This window comes from Hyalella azteca, unplaced genomic scaffold, assembly GCF_000764305.2.
Source record: "Hyalella azteca isolate HAZT.00-mixed unplaced genomic scaffold, Hazt_2.0.2 contig4657, whole genome shotgun sequence".
Lineage (NCBI taxonomy): Eukaryota > Metazoa > Arthropoda > Malacostraca > Amphipoda > Hyalellidae > Hyalella > Hyalella azteca.
The window spans coordinates 61255-77078 of NW_025934869.1; the positions used below are offsets into that span (position 1 = coordinate 61255).

General features: G+C 42.0%; 1 protein-coding gene across 1 annotated transcript; it reads left to right on the forward strand.

The window, feature by feature from the left end:
* Window positions 1-12: 12 nt before the first annotated feature.
* On the forward strand, window positions 13-537 carry LOC108667499 (small proline-rich protein 2H-like). The gene has a single exon (XM_018154530.1). It carries the CDS (start codon window positions 13-15, stop codon window positions 535-537), a length of 525 nt encoding a protein of 174 aa, XP_018010019.1.
* Window positions 538-15824: the final 15287 nt, after the last annotated feature.

The following is a 15824-nucleotide window of genomic DNA, read 5'->3' on the forward strand; positions in this document are numbered from 1 at the left end:
GTGCCCGTCCCCATGTGCCCGTCCCCATGTGCCCGTCCCCACGTGCCCGTCCCAATGCGCCCGTCCTCATGTGCCCGTCCCAATGCGCCCGTCCCCATGTGCCCATCCCCACGTGCCCGTCCCCATGTGCCCATCCCCATGTGCCCGTCCCAATGCGCCCGTCCCCATGTGCCCGTCCCAATGCGCCCGTCCTCATGTGCCCGTCCCAATGCGCCCGTCCCCATGTGCCCGTCCCAATGCGCCCGCCCCATGTGCCCGTTCCATATGTGCCCGTTCCATGTGCCCATCCCCATGTGCCCGTCCCCACGTGCCCGTCCCATGCGCCCGTCCCCATGTGCCCAGCCCCATGTGCCCGACCCCACGTGCCCGTCCCATATTCCCGTCCCCATGTTCCCATCCCCCATGCATGTGCCCGTCCCCATGTGCTCGTCCCAATGCGCCCGTCCCAATGCGCACGCCCCATGCGCCCATCCCATGCGCCCGTCCCCAAGCGCACGTCCCATGCATGTGCTTGTCCCCATGTGCCCGTCCCAATAAGCCCGCCCCCATGTGCCCGTCCCCATATGCGCACGTCACCACGCATTAATTACTGTCGCTTGGTCAGGACGGAAGCGGCGCTGGTAATTCGCTGCCTCGCGTCCTCGTCGCGCTCTGCACGTCGACCGTTAATTGACGTGCCAAGTCACGTCACTATCTGATAATAATTGGTAATTTACCCACGAATTTTTTTGCAAATTTCCATCCGCGTATAATAATTGAGAGAGAAATCACGAGCAATCAGATTGGATGTTTCTATTAAATGCACGGACGTACGAATCAGTGAAATATCTATGTTTATTTCGGAGAATTTGGAGTTAGTGAATATCAGACGTTCCATGGGTTACATGATCAGCGATCATAATGCGTTCATGATCATTTGAAAAGAACGTTGATCAACAATTCAAATTGGACAACGACTGAGATGATCCGGGCATTATCGACGTCATGAGAATTTCCCGTGATCTTGTCACGTGACGTAACTCAGGCAAGAGGAAACCAAGGCTACAGATCAGCTATGGCTGATGCCAGGGAAGAGTAGGACGAAAGCTGGATGAGCTGGAGGACACAATCGCATATTATTGCACTGGACAAAAACCAGGAAGCTGGAAGTAAACTGCAGCTGATGAGTGTATTCAATTGGTTGTATTGCGGGGTTCAATCCAGTAAGTTGGATAAAGGTAGTGTAGGCCAATAGATATTGGGATACAGAATCCACTGACTGCATGGACTAAAAGAAGGTGAGGGGATCTTTTTCGAGGAAGGAAAGGAGTTCAGGTGCGAAGTTGGAGGGAACGAATTCCGTGGGTGTTGAGGGATGTAACGAAAGGCTGTTGGTGAAGAGGAACTGAATTCCGGAGTCCGTTTGAAGGGAAGCCAGGCGTGGCGATGTACGGTCAGGCACGCAGGTCTGGCAGAGGCGTGGCCTGAGACTGGCAGGCGCAGGTTGCAGGACGGCAGGGGGCGCTGTGCTGCGCTGTGCACGGCCTGGTCCAGGCAGGCAGTCTCAGTCACGCGTGAGGCGCGGTGCGGGCAGGTGTGTGCTGCAGCGTCGCAGCTTACTGCACTGTCATCCCGCACGCCAGGTGGGCGAGCGCCCAGGTAAGTGCTCACTCACCCTCAGGTCAGGCCATTTGTGCTCAGTTGCTCCAGTCGAATTTAGTGTTACGAACAAAATTTCTGATGCTTGTAACTAATATTAGGCGCCATCAATGCAACTGTTATTCCATTATGATAATACTATTATTATTTTCAACCGTAGCATAGCTTGTATTAATCGACCACCTATTAGAGCCACCAGATCACAATGCACTATTTCCCAACGAGTTGGGTCATCTTCATTCGAGATCTTTGAACGAGCTTTTCAAATTTGTATCTCTGTACGATCCACTGCTAATGGTGGAGCTGTAAATAACATTGAAAACTTTGTTCATTTTTCTTATGATTTCCCTGGTGTTCAGAACACTCTAATAACCATCAACAATCTTAGCTTGACTTCAGCGAATGCTTTGATCAGTTTTAAAGTGAATTTTGATTTGCGGACTGCAAGTCATTCTGTGATGAATGATCAACAACGTATGAAGAGTAGAGTCACATTGTCAATGTGGTCATAACTTTGAAATTGTCGTAATTCATATGATTGCATAGAATTTTTACATGATTCTTTGCTACTACGTCCTTCAGTAAAATCATCGTCTTAATTGTTTTACGACGATCGCAGCACGTTGATATCGTCCATATTTTAGGCTACCTTAATTGATAACTTCATTAGTTATTGATATTGTATCGCATATACGCGAGTCTGTAATTTATTTTTGAGCAGCGCAACTATGCTCCGAAATAAAGCCCGCATAGAACTAACTAGGAAAAATTTTTTGCACGTCATACAAACGCTGCTAAATATAGTCCGGCCATATGGGGCGGCCTGTCGTCTCATGGGCCACGCAGACCCAACTAGTTATGCTCTCGTTACCTGCACTCGGAGAATTGAGCGAGACTTTGTCCACTTTGCGATAGTTTTTTTCTCGTATGGGTCAACCTTACAAAGTTTGTTTTATATTGTTCTATAAATTAATTAAATTAATTTCTTACTTTTTAATTTTGTACCTGAGGTCATTTACGTACCGATAAACGTGTGAATCCTCAATATGGATGATTGAAAATTCAATGAATGAAGTGAAGTTAGATAATATTTTAATTCATAGCTATTTTTTTGTCGCAGAAGAAAAAGTAACCGTAAAACTAATACAATCGTCTTGATTTTCGAAGATCCGCGACCACTGAATTACTGTGGAATTTATGGTCGTGGTAAACGATACTTTTATTAACCTACATGCAGATTAATTAAGTGGAAGCTTTGTAAATTATTGTTGCTTTCATAATTTAATGAAAACAAATAACTGGCAATTTTTTACAGGATTCAGAATAACTAATAGGCCTATGGTAAAGTCATTCCCTGTAATTTGTAACCGCTTTTACCTTAATATATTTCCGCGCGTCTCCTGATAATAATAATTTTACATGCATTTGTCGAAATTTGCGTGAGTATTAGAAAACTGGCACCACAAATATATAAGGGCTGTTGGAGCGCGTATCCATGCAGGACACTTAGCGTATGGGGATTTTATATGGACCTGAAATTTGACTCATAGTGATAAAATAGATAAGGACTGGGGGAGAGGGAGGATAGAATGGGAACAAAAATTGAAATTATATTTTCAAATTCTTCATAAATAAATTTAATTTGCAAGAGATTTTTTAACATATTCTGAAAAGATAGTAAAATTAAAGTCTTATTTTCTATGAAAATTTGGATTTGCAGGGGTTTTAATGTAATTAGAATACATACTCTTTATTATATTTTATGTAATTAGGTAATACGGGAATAACGGCCGGGCTAGGAATAACAGGAATCCAAAATCGCAAGAATAAACAACGCTTGGGTAACCTGATATTATAGAAAAAAAAATAAAAACATTGAATACATTCAAGGAGAAGTAACAGACAGAGTTAATCAATTAAAGTTTCTTATTTTTTAATACAAAAATATGTATATATTGGTTCAATGCAGTACCAAGAAACGTGCATTGGAAGTCACATTGTGGAGGAAACCTTGGGGTGGAGGAACCCAACAATTGCGAGGACGGTGTTGAGCCTCGATGAAAATGATGTCCGTGATGACGCAGTCTGACTACCGGCCAGATATATGAAGAGATGAAGAGATTGTTATTCTTGACACGAACTGAAAAGCCTGCTGGAATCGGTATTAAAAAGTGTTTTTTTTTGCGGATTCTCCTGCAATTTAAATATGCCCGATAACCTAACGTGTCTCGATCTCTTTTTAGCGCATTATCTCATATTTGGAAAAAAGCGCTATTGTGCTCGTCGTGGCCGTCCGTGACTTCACGTCCGTCGATCCGTCCGCGACTTCACGGAAGGACGGACGAGAAAATGCACTCAATACGTATATGTCACTCACTGCAGTGGGTATACTGATCTAATTTTTTATGATATTTGTTTGTATCAATTCTTTGGAAGCAAATTGTTTTCACAAATTTTTTTTCATAACACATACATATAACACATCTCGTCGCTGAAGCAGCTGTTCAATCAGTAATTTCGTAACCGACTCTCCCAGTAATTATACTAACTGATAAGTTAAGGTTGGTGGATTTAAAAATTTCAGAGCATGTAATACAAAATAAATTTTCAAGGCAGCACTGTATATAACGCTATTTTGCCACCAACGTTTGCTTTGAGGGGTATAATTTTACACGTGCAATCACATATATCGTTTTGACAAAATGGATTTTTGTCGTGTGCAAGCTAGCATGCGGGCTTAATTCAACGAAGGGAATAGCATATGGATGACGCAAAATATGTAGCTTTTTGTCAATACGAAAGCATCTTAAGTGTGAGCAGTAAATAATGTTCTGGGTTTTAAAATTGGTATGATAAAACGAGTGATATACTTATATCGGACCTGTATAGAGAAGTTATATCTATATAGCTGGCTGCTTCAGGGGCTTTAAGCTAGTGGCGGCCAGTCGCTGAACAAGTGACAAATTAACGGCCAAATCCGTCCGAAATTTTCATTAACCAGACTTTTAATTTGCAACTGATGAATATATCGATCTCATCAGTTGGGAGCAATCCGTTATATAAATGAGTGAAATTAGATAACCTCCCTTGACGGAGAGGTTCTCGGATGAGCATATAAACGATTTCGTTTATCAAAAACATTGGCTGGATATTCCGGAGTTAATTGTTACTCAAGAGCAATGAAAAACAATGCATAGAATTAGTGTCACAGACGTCACTAGCAGTTTGTGGATGACGCATAAAGGATTACATTAAAAAATTTAACAATACTTTAAAACAAATAATCGAGTCTAGAAGATGAATGAGTTCGCTCGACGCCAATAAAATTTTTTCTCGTTACAAACGTTGCACTTCAAGTCAGTGCCTGTGAAAAATATATCTAGTTACCTCAATCTTGAACAATTACGTACGGGTTTTAATGTGATTTTCTAAACAAATTTTTCATTAAATTAATTGGAATTGAGCTTAAAGACAGTCATATAGCTGGAACTTAACTTTAAAATTAGCAACCATTCAATATAATTAGCACCCATGAAATTACGTTAAAATCTTAGGCTAAATTGTTAATAATAATTTCATAGATGAACATGTTAAATATTGTTGGTTTTTCTTGTAATGTTACTCAAAAGAAATGTGAATGACAATATTTAGGCGTCTCACATCTACTATTTAGCTGTCTCATATTTACTAAATTAGGCGTCTCGCATTTAATATTAACAGTCTCACATTTACTATATGTACCCGCCTCTCATTTACTATTTTGCCGTCTCTCATTTACTATTTAGCCGTCTCACATTTACTATTTCGGTGTCTCACATTTACTATTAAACCGTCTCACATTTACTATTAATTTTAGCCGTCTCACGTACATTTACTATTTAGCCGTCTCACATTCACTATCAGCCGTCTCACAATTACTATTTTGTCGTCTCATGTTTACTATTTAGACGTCTCACATGTACTATTTAGCCGTCTCCCATTTACTATTTAGCCGTCTCACATTTACTATTTAGCCGTCTCACATAAATTTACTATTTAGCCGGCTCATAATTTACTAATAAACTTACAGTTAATAATTTGCATGTTTTGCTAAATAATTTCAAAACTATTTAGCCTCTCACATTTACTATTTAGCCGTCTCACGAGTCTCACATTTGTACTCTCGATTGATTTTTCTGTTAAATCTACGAATATATATGATTGGGAAAATTAAATCTGAAGTTTATGAGAAAAAAATTTTAAATTCATATTATTTACTGCGCTATAATATTAATATGCCGCCGCGCATGAAGCTAGAAGACATATATATAGCTTTACGAATATTCGTTCTATATAGGACACGTATTAGACCAAAAATTTCGCAATTTAATAGTTAATTTATTTTCAGGAAGCGTAACGTCAGTAATCATGTGTAACTTGAAAAAATTGAATATTAAGGTTAATTACAATGAAAATCACTCAAAATTTTACAATTTCAAACTGGTCTGATGCAGACTTAGAAACGGTTTTATGGAAAAATCCTTAAAAAGGAACACATTTGGCAGATTTCCGAATAAAAAAATCATATTTGGATGCGAATTTCGGAAAAAGTTATATTGTCTTGATTGACAGTCTGCCGTGCACAGCCTCGGTTGACAGTCTGCAGGGTGCACTAGCTGTCTCGATAGACAGTCTGGAGTGCACTGTCTCGATTGACAGTCTGGGGTGCACTGTCTCGATTGACTGTCTGGGGTGCACTGTCTCGACTGACAGACTGGGGTGCACTGTCTCGATTGAGAGTCTGGGGTGCACTGTCTCGATTGACAGTCTGGGGTGCACTGTCTCGATTGACAGTCTGGGGTGCACTGTCTCGATTGACAGTCTGGGGTGCACTGTCTTGATTGACAGTCTGCGGTGCACAGTCTCGGTTGACAGTATGTGGTGCTCAGTCTCTATTACCAGTCTGCAGTGTGCACAGTCTCGATTGCCAGTCTTTGGTGCACAGTCTCGGTTAGGTGTTTGCGGTGCGCATGCAGTCTCGATTGACTGTCTGAAATGCACAATCTCTGTCATAGTGGGTGATCTGTCTCTCGTTCACCCTATAACCATCATACGCCACTAGAGTTGTGTGATGATATAGCATAAGACCACTTTGTAACATAGACGATGTAAACAAAATGCTTGTAACAACACGCTTGCTGCAACACGTATAAGAGGCAGGCGTGTAGAAGTATTGAGCGCCCCCCTTCTCCCACATATACCCCCCTCCAGCGTCATGCCCCTTCCCCCTGTCTCGAGCCTCCCTCATTTATCTTAAGAAACACATTCGATGTGATGCGCCGTGACCACACGATGCCTCATGCCACAATGCCCGCCTCTAGAGGCGCGCGGTTGCTTAGTCACTGCCTCTAGTGGCTGCCTTCAGTAGCGGCTTTTAGTGTTTTACAGTAGTTACTGCTGCATGAGGCTGCATCAATTAGCCGTTGTGGGTTACTGCTTGTAGTGACCAACTTTATTAGCCGCCACCAGTGACTGCCACTGGTTACAAGCCTGTTCCTGTTATTTGGACATGAAGGGACCATACACGGATGCGTGAGAAGCTCATAATTACACCGGCCGAAAGCTAGCCGAGTGTAGCCCAACGTTAGTCGGACGCCTGCCGAGCGTCGGCCGAGCGTCGGCCGCCCCGCTGTGGGTGACGGATATGAGTGAAAACTCACGAGAGTGAATAACGCCTTAAAATTTCAAAATTACTGTATATTACGGATTTGGGGGAAGCTCCAGCATAACAAGCTTGCGTGTTCTGTGCGTGTCGCATAATATGCTTCCATATGCAAAATGCTAGTTAATCGCAATTCTATACGTTGCGTGTTGAACACAATATGAAATGCGCTTCACACTCTCCAACAATGACCATCTTTACAATGACGCCGTTAATTGTGTTATATTCTACAATGGATCTCTCAAACAATGAGACGATGTTCTGAGAACAAGATTGCGTTCACGTCATCGTACCATTGTGACGAGGACGTGAACAGTCACGCGCACTCCAGCACTGAGGGAACAGTTATGCGATCCCCAGCACTGAGGGAACAATCACGCGTCCTCCAGCACTGAGGGAACAGTCACGCGTCCTCCAGCACTGAGGGAACAGTCACGCGTCCTCCAGCACTGAGGGAACAGTCACGCGTCCTCCAGCACCTGTCTCTTATACACATCTAGATGTGTATAAGAGACAGNTCGTGTCTTTCTGTACGCAAAGTTCTATACTATTAAGAAGTACAGCTTAATGTAAGTATTTTAAAAAAATTTGATAATTTAATGCGGGAAAGACTTGAAACAAAACGCTCGAAACACTTTCGGTTCTCAAGAGCTCTGTGCCTGTCTCTTATACACATCTAGATGTGTATAAGAGACAGAGTCTACTCTGCAAGTGCATATATTGACGCTCCTCGCGTGGAGCGGGCGGAGGAGCTACTGACCGTCGGAGCTCTGCTGAAGTTAACAATTTGAATCAAGCCTTAAGTCAAGTCTAGAATTAAAATTTAATTTGTATGGAAAAATTTATGAAAAAGGCAGTCGCTTTAATGCATCAGAAACAGAAATATTTATCATATGACCAATTCGTCTGAGCTTCGATAAATGAAAAAAATTTCATTTTGAACGTTTTCTATTACTCCGATGACAAATAGTTTCCAAGGAGAATACTAGCTTTCAAGTCTTCGCTTCATTTTTCCAGTGACTGGCCGCTGAAGCGCCCCAATCAGTCCACCGTGAGCATGATTAGTCACTTGCGTCAGTAAAAATTCAAGTGAATTCATCTCATCCTACATGAGTTCATTTTGCGTATTCAGGGCAGAACAAAGCAGGTGTATGAGCGACGCGTTATTCATGCTACAACTGTTACATGCAGCTATACATCGATACATCTGCACGTTGCCAACGCAGCTGTTTACTATGCTTCGTTACTGAACAGCTAGGCTACATAAGCAGCATGATCAGCGTTAGCATTTTCTCTCTCACAAGTAATTTCCTTTTGCCAGATTTGTCTTTCTTAAGCGGTGGTGGTGTTGATGCGTACATGTTGTGTTGATGGATGATGTGTTGATGGATGATGTGTTGATGGATGATGTGTTGATGGATGATGTGTTGATGGGTGATGTGTTGATGGGTGATGTGTTGATGGGTGATGTGTTGATGGGTGATGTGTTGATGGGTGATGTGTTGATGGATGATTTGTTGATGGGTGGTGTGTTGATGGGTGATGTGTTGATGGGTACATGTTGTGTTGATGGATGATGTGTTGATGGGTGATGTGTTGATGGATGTTGTGTTGAGGGGTGATGTGTTGATGGATGATTTGTTGATGGGTGATGTGTTGATGGGTGATGTGTTGATGGGTGATGTGTTGATGGGTGATGTGTTGATGAATGTTGTGTTGATGGGTGATGTGTTGATGGATGATTTGTTGATGGGTGGTGTGTTGATGAGTGATATGTTGATGGGTGGTGTGTTAATGGGTGATGTGTTGATGGGTGATGTGTTGATGGGTGATGTGTTGATGGGTGAATCAGGCCACGCCATCATGCCACGCCATCATATCACGCCATCATGCCACGCCATCATGCCACGCCATCATGCCACGACGTGTCACTCATTGAACAAATCGCACCTCGTAAATCAAGAGCCGCCAATCGATGTTCGTAATCAATGCGTTTGAGCCTAAAGGCTGTGTGGCATGCAAGCCTGTGTACTGCCGTGGTACTGTATACATCCGGTATGTGTATACAGTTAATGTACAGTTCATTATACGTTTTACCTCAACACAAATATTAATTACATACACCTGCACTGTGAACACTACACGGAACCCACTACACAGAATATACAACATAGTATCCGCTCACCCGTACTGCCAAAAATGAATGACGAGACGGCGAGACGAGATGCAAAGGACGATAAGGTCTCGCCGAGCCCTCGTCAACCCTGGGGATGTCGAACCAATCCTGAATAATTTTCCTCGTCTTTTTTCTGTTGAATACTCGTCGTTTTGTGTGAAATTCTCGTCTCCTGTTGGCTCCGCATTTCTGTGGAAAGTTGCACATCTCGGAATATCGCGACGCTCGGTTCCTCATTTTCCACTGAAACTTATCAGACGTTAAAAAAGTTCTGCGTGGCATCGCATCGCCCGCTTCATTATTTTGCTGTCAGGAAACAGAAGCCATTGATCCACGTAATGAGCTCCGCCCACTGCTATGAACTCCGCCCGCGGCCGTGAGCTCCGCCAGCGACCATGAGCTCCACCCGCGACCATGAGCTCTACTCGTGACTATGAGCTCCACTCGCGACCATGAGCTCCGCCAGCGACCACGAGCTCCGCCTGCGACCATGAGCTCCGCCTGCGACCATGAGCTCCACCCGTGACCATGAGCTCCGCCCGCGACCATGAGCTCCACCCGTGACCATGAGCTCTGTCCGCGGCCTCTGACGTCAATAAGACTCCGGCCAATCAGGGCGCCGCTTTCATTCCCGTCGCTGACACTTTTTCTTCATCGTCGCGGGAGCTTAGCTCGCTGTCGGGAATAGTCCTGTATTCGGAAGACGTTTTTAATTATTTGTTCATCATAATGTCTGATGCTCACTGAATGTAAATCACTAATAGATCAGTATATTTTCGTTATGTTATCAAATTTCGAACTATTTTTCCAATCAACAGTGGATCAAAAGTTTCAGTCCACCAGACCTTCGCGCTTGTCAGTCGAATAATTTTTCCATGTCAAAGTAGCTCTTTAGAACTTTAATTCACACGAACATTATTACATTTATTGTATTTAAATTTTATGAAGCTTGTAGCCCCTGCATGTTTGTTAATAATTTAGACGCATCACTGCAGAGCGCCACTAATTCTTGTTCCACATTCCAGGTCCGCCCTCAGGATCCAGCAGAGGCCACGCCCCTGTCATAGGCCACGCCTCTGTCATAGGCCACGCCTCTGTTATAGGCCACGCCTCTCTCCCAGGGTCCGCCCTCATTGAGAAGGATCCTCCCACATCCACGCACGCTGCCCCAAACCAAGCTATGATTTCCAGGGGAATAGAATCTTCAAAATGTATTTGATGAATTATTTCTGCCATTTGCAATATTTAGTCGAGTTATCTTTGAGAGAAGAGCTGAATTATATATTTGCAGGAATTCTCCAGCGAGATCACAGTTGGATAATTGATGAGAAGTGTTTCAATTGGAGCAGTGGTTCGTCAGGCTCAATTTAGGGATTTAAATCGCCGATATCCAGTGATGGACGGATTTCCTCAGCCTCCTTTTGGGGATACAAGACAAAGATTTAATGATTGGTGAATTTTGTTCTCGGTTTTGTCAACGATTAAGAAGGCGAATTTTGTCAACGATTAACCATAGGTGATAATGAAAAATTTATGATTTTAGACAAGGATATCCTGCAGGTGGATATTGTCTTGGGCAACTGTCTTGGTAATTGCCAATAAAAAGCTATATATCATTAACAATTTTCTAGATGGATGACTATATAAATAGCTCCCAAAGCATGAGTCCTCAATATCTTTCGAAACACATTACCAATAACGTATAACTATATATAGTCATTAATGTTCACATCTTGTCAATTGTAACACTCCCAAAAAGAAATATAATCAATAAAATATAATTTAATGGTTAAAAAATCGTGGAACAGAGCAGCGTCGACGCCACACAAGCAAATTCTCCACATGCACCCAGAAAAATTAATTGGCCATTCATTCCAAATAGTGACACTTCCTTAAATAAAGCTCGAGCAGAAAACGGACGCAACACTGCATGAAACGCCCTCAGCCGAGCAAACTGGGTCAGGATGACCCACACAATATAGGGCAGCGCTACTTTCATTCATATCTCGGAGTATAAACATCTTAAGCAAATTTGGAGTTCAAAATCACTGAGACAAGAATAACTAAAGTTTCCATGATTCGCATTTACTCATTATCAGGGACATAGGTTTGTGTACAGAATATATAGAAAATAAATTGAGAAATATATACCATATTTATAATAGAAAAAGCTGATGCAGGTTAGGCAGAATTAAGATAACGTGTCCAGATATTTTGTTCCAGCCTTGGCAGGAGCCCCGTTCTCATGTGCGCGCCATATATTGCACACACGGCCTAATTCCCCACGGCTCAGAATCGAAGTATCGTAATTGGGGCACAGATCTCCTCCCTAACAGCAGGAGGTGTGCCCCAAGAGGTCGCCCAGCAGGAGGTGTGCCCCAAGAGGTCGTCCAGCAGGAGGTGTGCCTCAAGAGGTCGCCCAGCAGGAGGTGTGCCCCATGAGGTCGTCCAGCAGGAGGTGTGCCCCAAGAGGTCGTCCAGCAGGAGGTGTGCCTCAAGAGGTCGCCCGCCCAGCAGGAGGTGTGCTCAAAGAAGGCCTCCACAATTTAGAAGGCAACGTTGGGTGCTGTCGCTGTTTTGATTGTTGCTCAGAAGGCCGTCCGCAGTGAGGCCTTCTCGGCTCAATCAAAAGGGTACAGAAACTCTGACTTCTCTCGACTTCTTGATCCTTCTTGTAGGACTTCACCGCCTACACCATACAACAGACCTCAATCAAGTTGGAGGTTTCAGGAGACTTTTCCGCCACCTATAAATATCCATTCAGGTAATGTGATGAAATCAGCTGGCCATCGCATTCAGGTGAAGTATAAGTTTCTTATTCGTTTAAAAGTGAGAACTCGGAAGCCTCTTAGAAAGGCCCCGGAAAGTTGTAACATAAATATTTAATTATGTTCCAATCGTTTTCGCTTGTAATCATAGTCATTCAGAAGGTACACACATGAGCGAAGAGTGCCCGCAAAAAGTATGCGTTAAAATCTTTAAATTTATATTTTTACAGATGCAGTTGGTACCTGATCGAGCAAGTTTCCTGCACTCGCGATGACTGAGCGCCCTGGCCCATCGTCCACCTGCTGCTACGCGAGACGATCAGGCATATCGAAATGGATTCCCTAGGGAGAGCGTATACATGCATTCAATGTGCTCATAACGAATAAGTCAATAATTGGGCAGTTGAGTTCTGGGCATGCAAATTGAGAGATGGGTTCCTATAATGGAGTTCTTGGTAATTTGCTCTATAGTAATTAATGTGTCACGCTGATCGAGTAATTGCCCTCGCAGTTCCAGTTAACAGTCACGATGATCAAGATGCGTATCGAGTATTAGCCCTTGCAGTTGCAGGGTAGTCGCGATGATCAGGTTGTTGATCGAGTAATTGATTTTGCACTTCCAGTGTACAGTCACGATGGTCGGAATGTTGTATCGAGTATTTGCATTTGCAGTTCCAGTGTACAGTCACGATGATCGGGTTGTTGTATCGAGTATTTGCCCTTGCAGTTCCAGTGTATACGTGCAGTCACGATGATCGGCATGTAGATCGAGTATTTGACTTTGCAGTCGCAGTGTACACTGCATGTACAGTCACGATGATCAGCATGTTGATCGAGTCTGGGCATGCATGTACACAGACCCAGATCGGACATCCGAATGACCATGTGAGTCACCAGGCGCAGAAGAACCACGTACGTACTGGTCCACACGCCTGATTATTTTAGTGATATTTTCTCTGCCTGAACGATAGCGCACTTGATTTATCAGCTGCTAAAAATTTTCTCTTGTATTTCTAACTTTTATGTATTTATACATCATTCTAACTTGATTTTTTGTTTCACATGCGCTGAGAGCTTTCAGCACCCGAAAGAAGTTTCTTGCAAAATTTCGGGTATTGAATTGTCTTACGGATTTACTGATTTAACAAAGAGATGAATCACGGATATTTTGCTCGGAATTTGACGAGTATACAGAGCAGTTTTAACGTTTGGCAGTCATCCTGTTGAAAGGTGATGAATACTGTTTACTAAGTTCGGCTGTGGCCATTGCATCAGCACCGCGGCTTAGTTGAACAACAAATTGTATGGTGGTTGCGCCCATGTCGCGTTGGCTGAAAAAAATGTCTTTTCAAAGGAAGCTATACCGTTACGCAAAAAAAAAACGATCAGAGATGGACAATGGACAACTCATCGCTGTTTGATGACTGTGTAACCGAAATTCAAGATGAATTTTTAATCGGACTTTTTGCTGTACCTTATCGAGGAACGATACTATATAAATTTTATGTTCTTGGATTAGCTTTCGAAGACTAGGTGGACAATACCCTGCAAGAGAGTATATTTCTGGCTTTGCTGACAGATAGCCGTGATTAAGTTCAATGTTAAGCCAACTTAATTGCGCCCCTATATATAGCTGATTAATAAACGGAAGAACTATTGGACGTCCTATCGACATTTAGACCCACCTGAGGACCTATTAAATAGACGTCCTACCATTTATTTGGACTCACGAAATTGAAGGACTATCAGAAGTTCTACTATATTTGTATTTTACAATTTTTTACCATCACGCGGTTGATTGATAATACTTTCACGAAATCCTTGACGCACAACTGAGTGTCTCAACCCCCGAGTGGTTTGTTAATTGGCGTTTTGTTGTCGCCATATGTAGGGTTTTCTATCACGCTACAGTTTTAAGCTTTCTATGTCAAGAAAGATCTGAAAAGTTTCCCAACACTACATATATACATATATTTACTTGAGTAAAATCATCTCGGCAGCGATGGTCATGAAACCACTGAACAGAAGATGCTTTTCTAGTGAATACGACACGAGAGTGAAAGTTGCTATATGATCAACCAGGCATTTCTGAGCTGGTCTATGAAAATAAAAAAAATACGGTATACAGATTCAGTGGTGTAATTTTGAATGGAAAGATTTCATTCTGTAAATACAGAGCAGGCCTTTCATCATAATGATGCATTGAAATTTATGAGATTTATGATAATTTTATTTTCATTTAAATGATGAAATCATCATCCCAAATTGCCATTTCTGTTCATCAACGATGATAAACTTGCAAATTAGACAGCATTTATAATAGCCGAACTGGATGATCTGCTCAGTTGTGGAAAATTCCTCATTCTCCACTGTAACTTTATGCATACTATTTAGACAAGATTTTCTTCATCAGATTCAACTTTATTTTTTAAATCCGTTTCACTATCAGCTTCATCCGAAGAACAAGTTTATATAGTCTAAATCGGGGGTTTGCATGGAGGGTGTCTCGGCAGTTACCGAGAGTCAGGATCACATGCATGGTACAAGTCGCATTCGCAGCAAGTGAAAACCGTATTCAAATATTCTCAACGCAAATTCAAGATGAAGTGTGATTCATTCATTAACCACTTGAACGTATCGTCTTGTATTGTTTTTCCTTAGCAAAGCGGTAACCGATCAAGTTCTACGTTCAAGAAATTCTAACTTCTTACTTGACCCTGCTTCTCTATTCATAAGTAATTTGTATGAATGTCGTTTGAATTTCGTTTCGTTTATTTTTTTTTGCTCCATTAAATCCATTCATTTTATTTGTTGGGAAGTCGAACTTAGTTCAAGACTTACATCTCTCAAAATAATTAAATTCCATTTTAAAGCTAAAATTTAAGTAAATCAAGTCGACCAACTTTTTAAAAAAATCAAGTTGACCAATTTATTGTTTTCCGCTCTTAAAGTGCAGTAAGATTATTATATACTGTACCTGCTGCAACGATAATTTTTAACCCCTCCAACTGATTTCCTGGAATTATTCTTCACGCTAAAAGTAATCACCACACTGCGACTTATATAAAACCTCAAGCTGATAGATTATTTCGCTGGGTTGGTCAAGCATGTTCTGCGTTTAATACTTGATAATTGACCCTTCTGTAATTCTGACCGTGCCTATTTAAATGAAATCCATTTCTTGTGTATATAATCCATCCAGTATATACCGGCCGGCTAAACATTCCTTTCCACGTCACAATAACATCACCCCGTATTATTTAACCAACCACGGACCTGCACGGTTTGCACCTTAAAACTTTTGAACCATATCCACGAGATTCTATTTGTGATTAGGCTGCTGGAACTGAAAATTTTGGAACTTTGGAAGTAATTGAATCTGAATATGTCAAAAACCATTAAAGCCACTCTGAATAACTTAACCATTGTTAATTGATTTGCAAATAAAACTATACACTAATTTAATTAACATTCATTTAATTGCCCGCGACTGTGAGAAAACCTGAAATAGTTATCATTAACTCAAGTGTTTTGTTGAGTC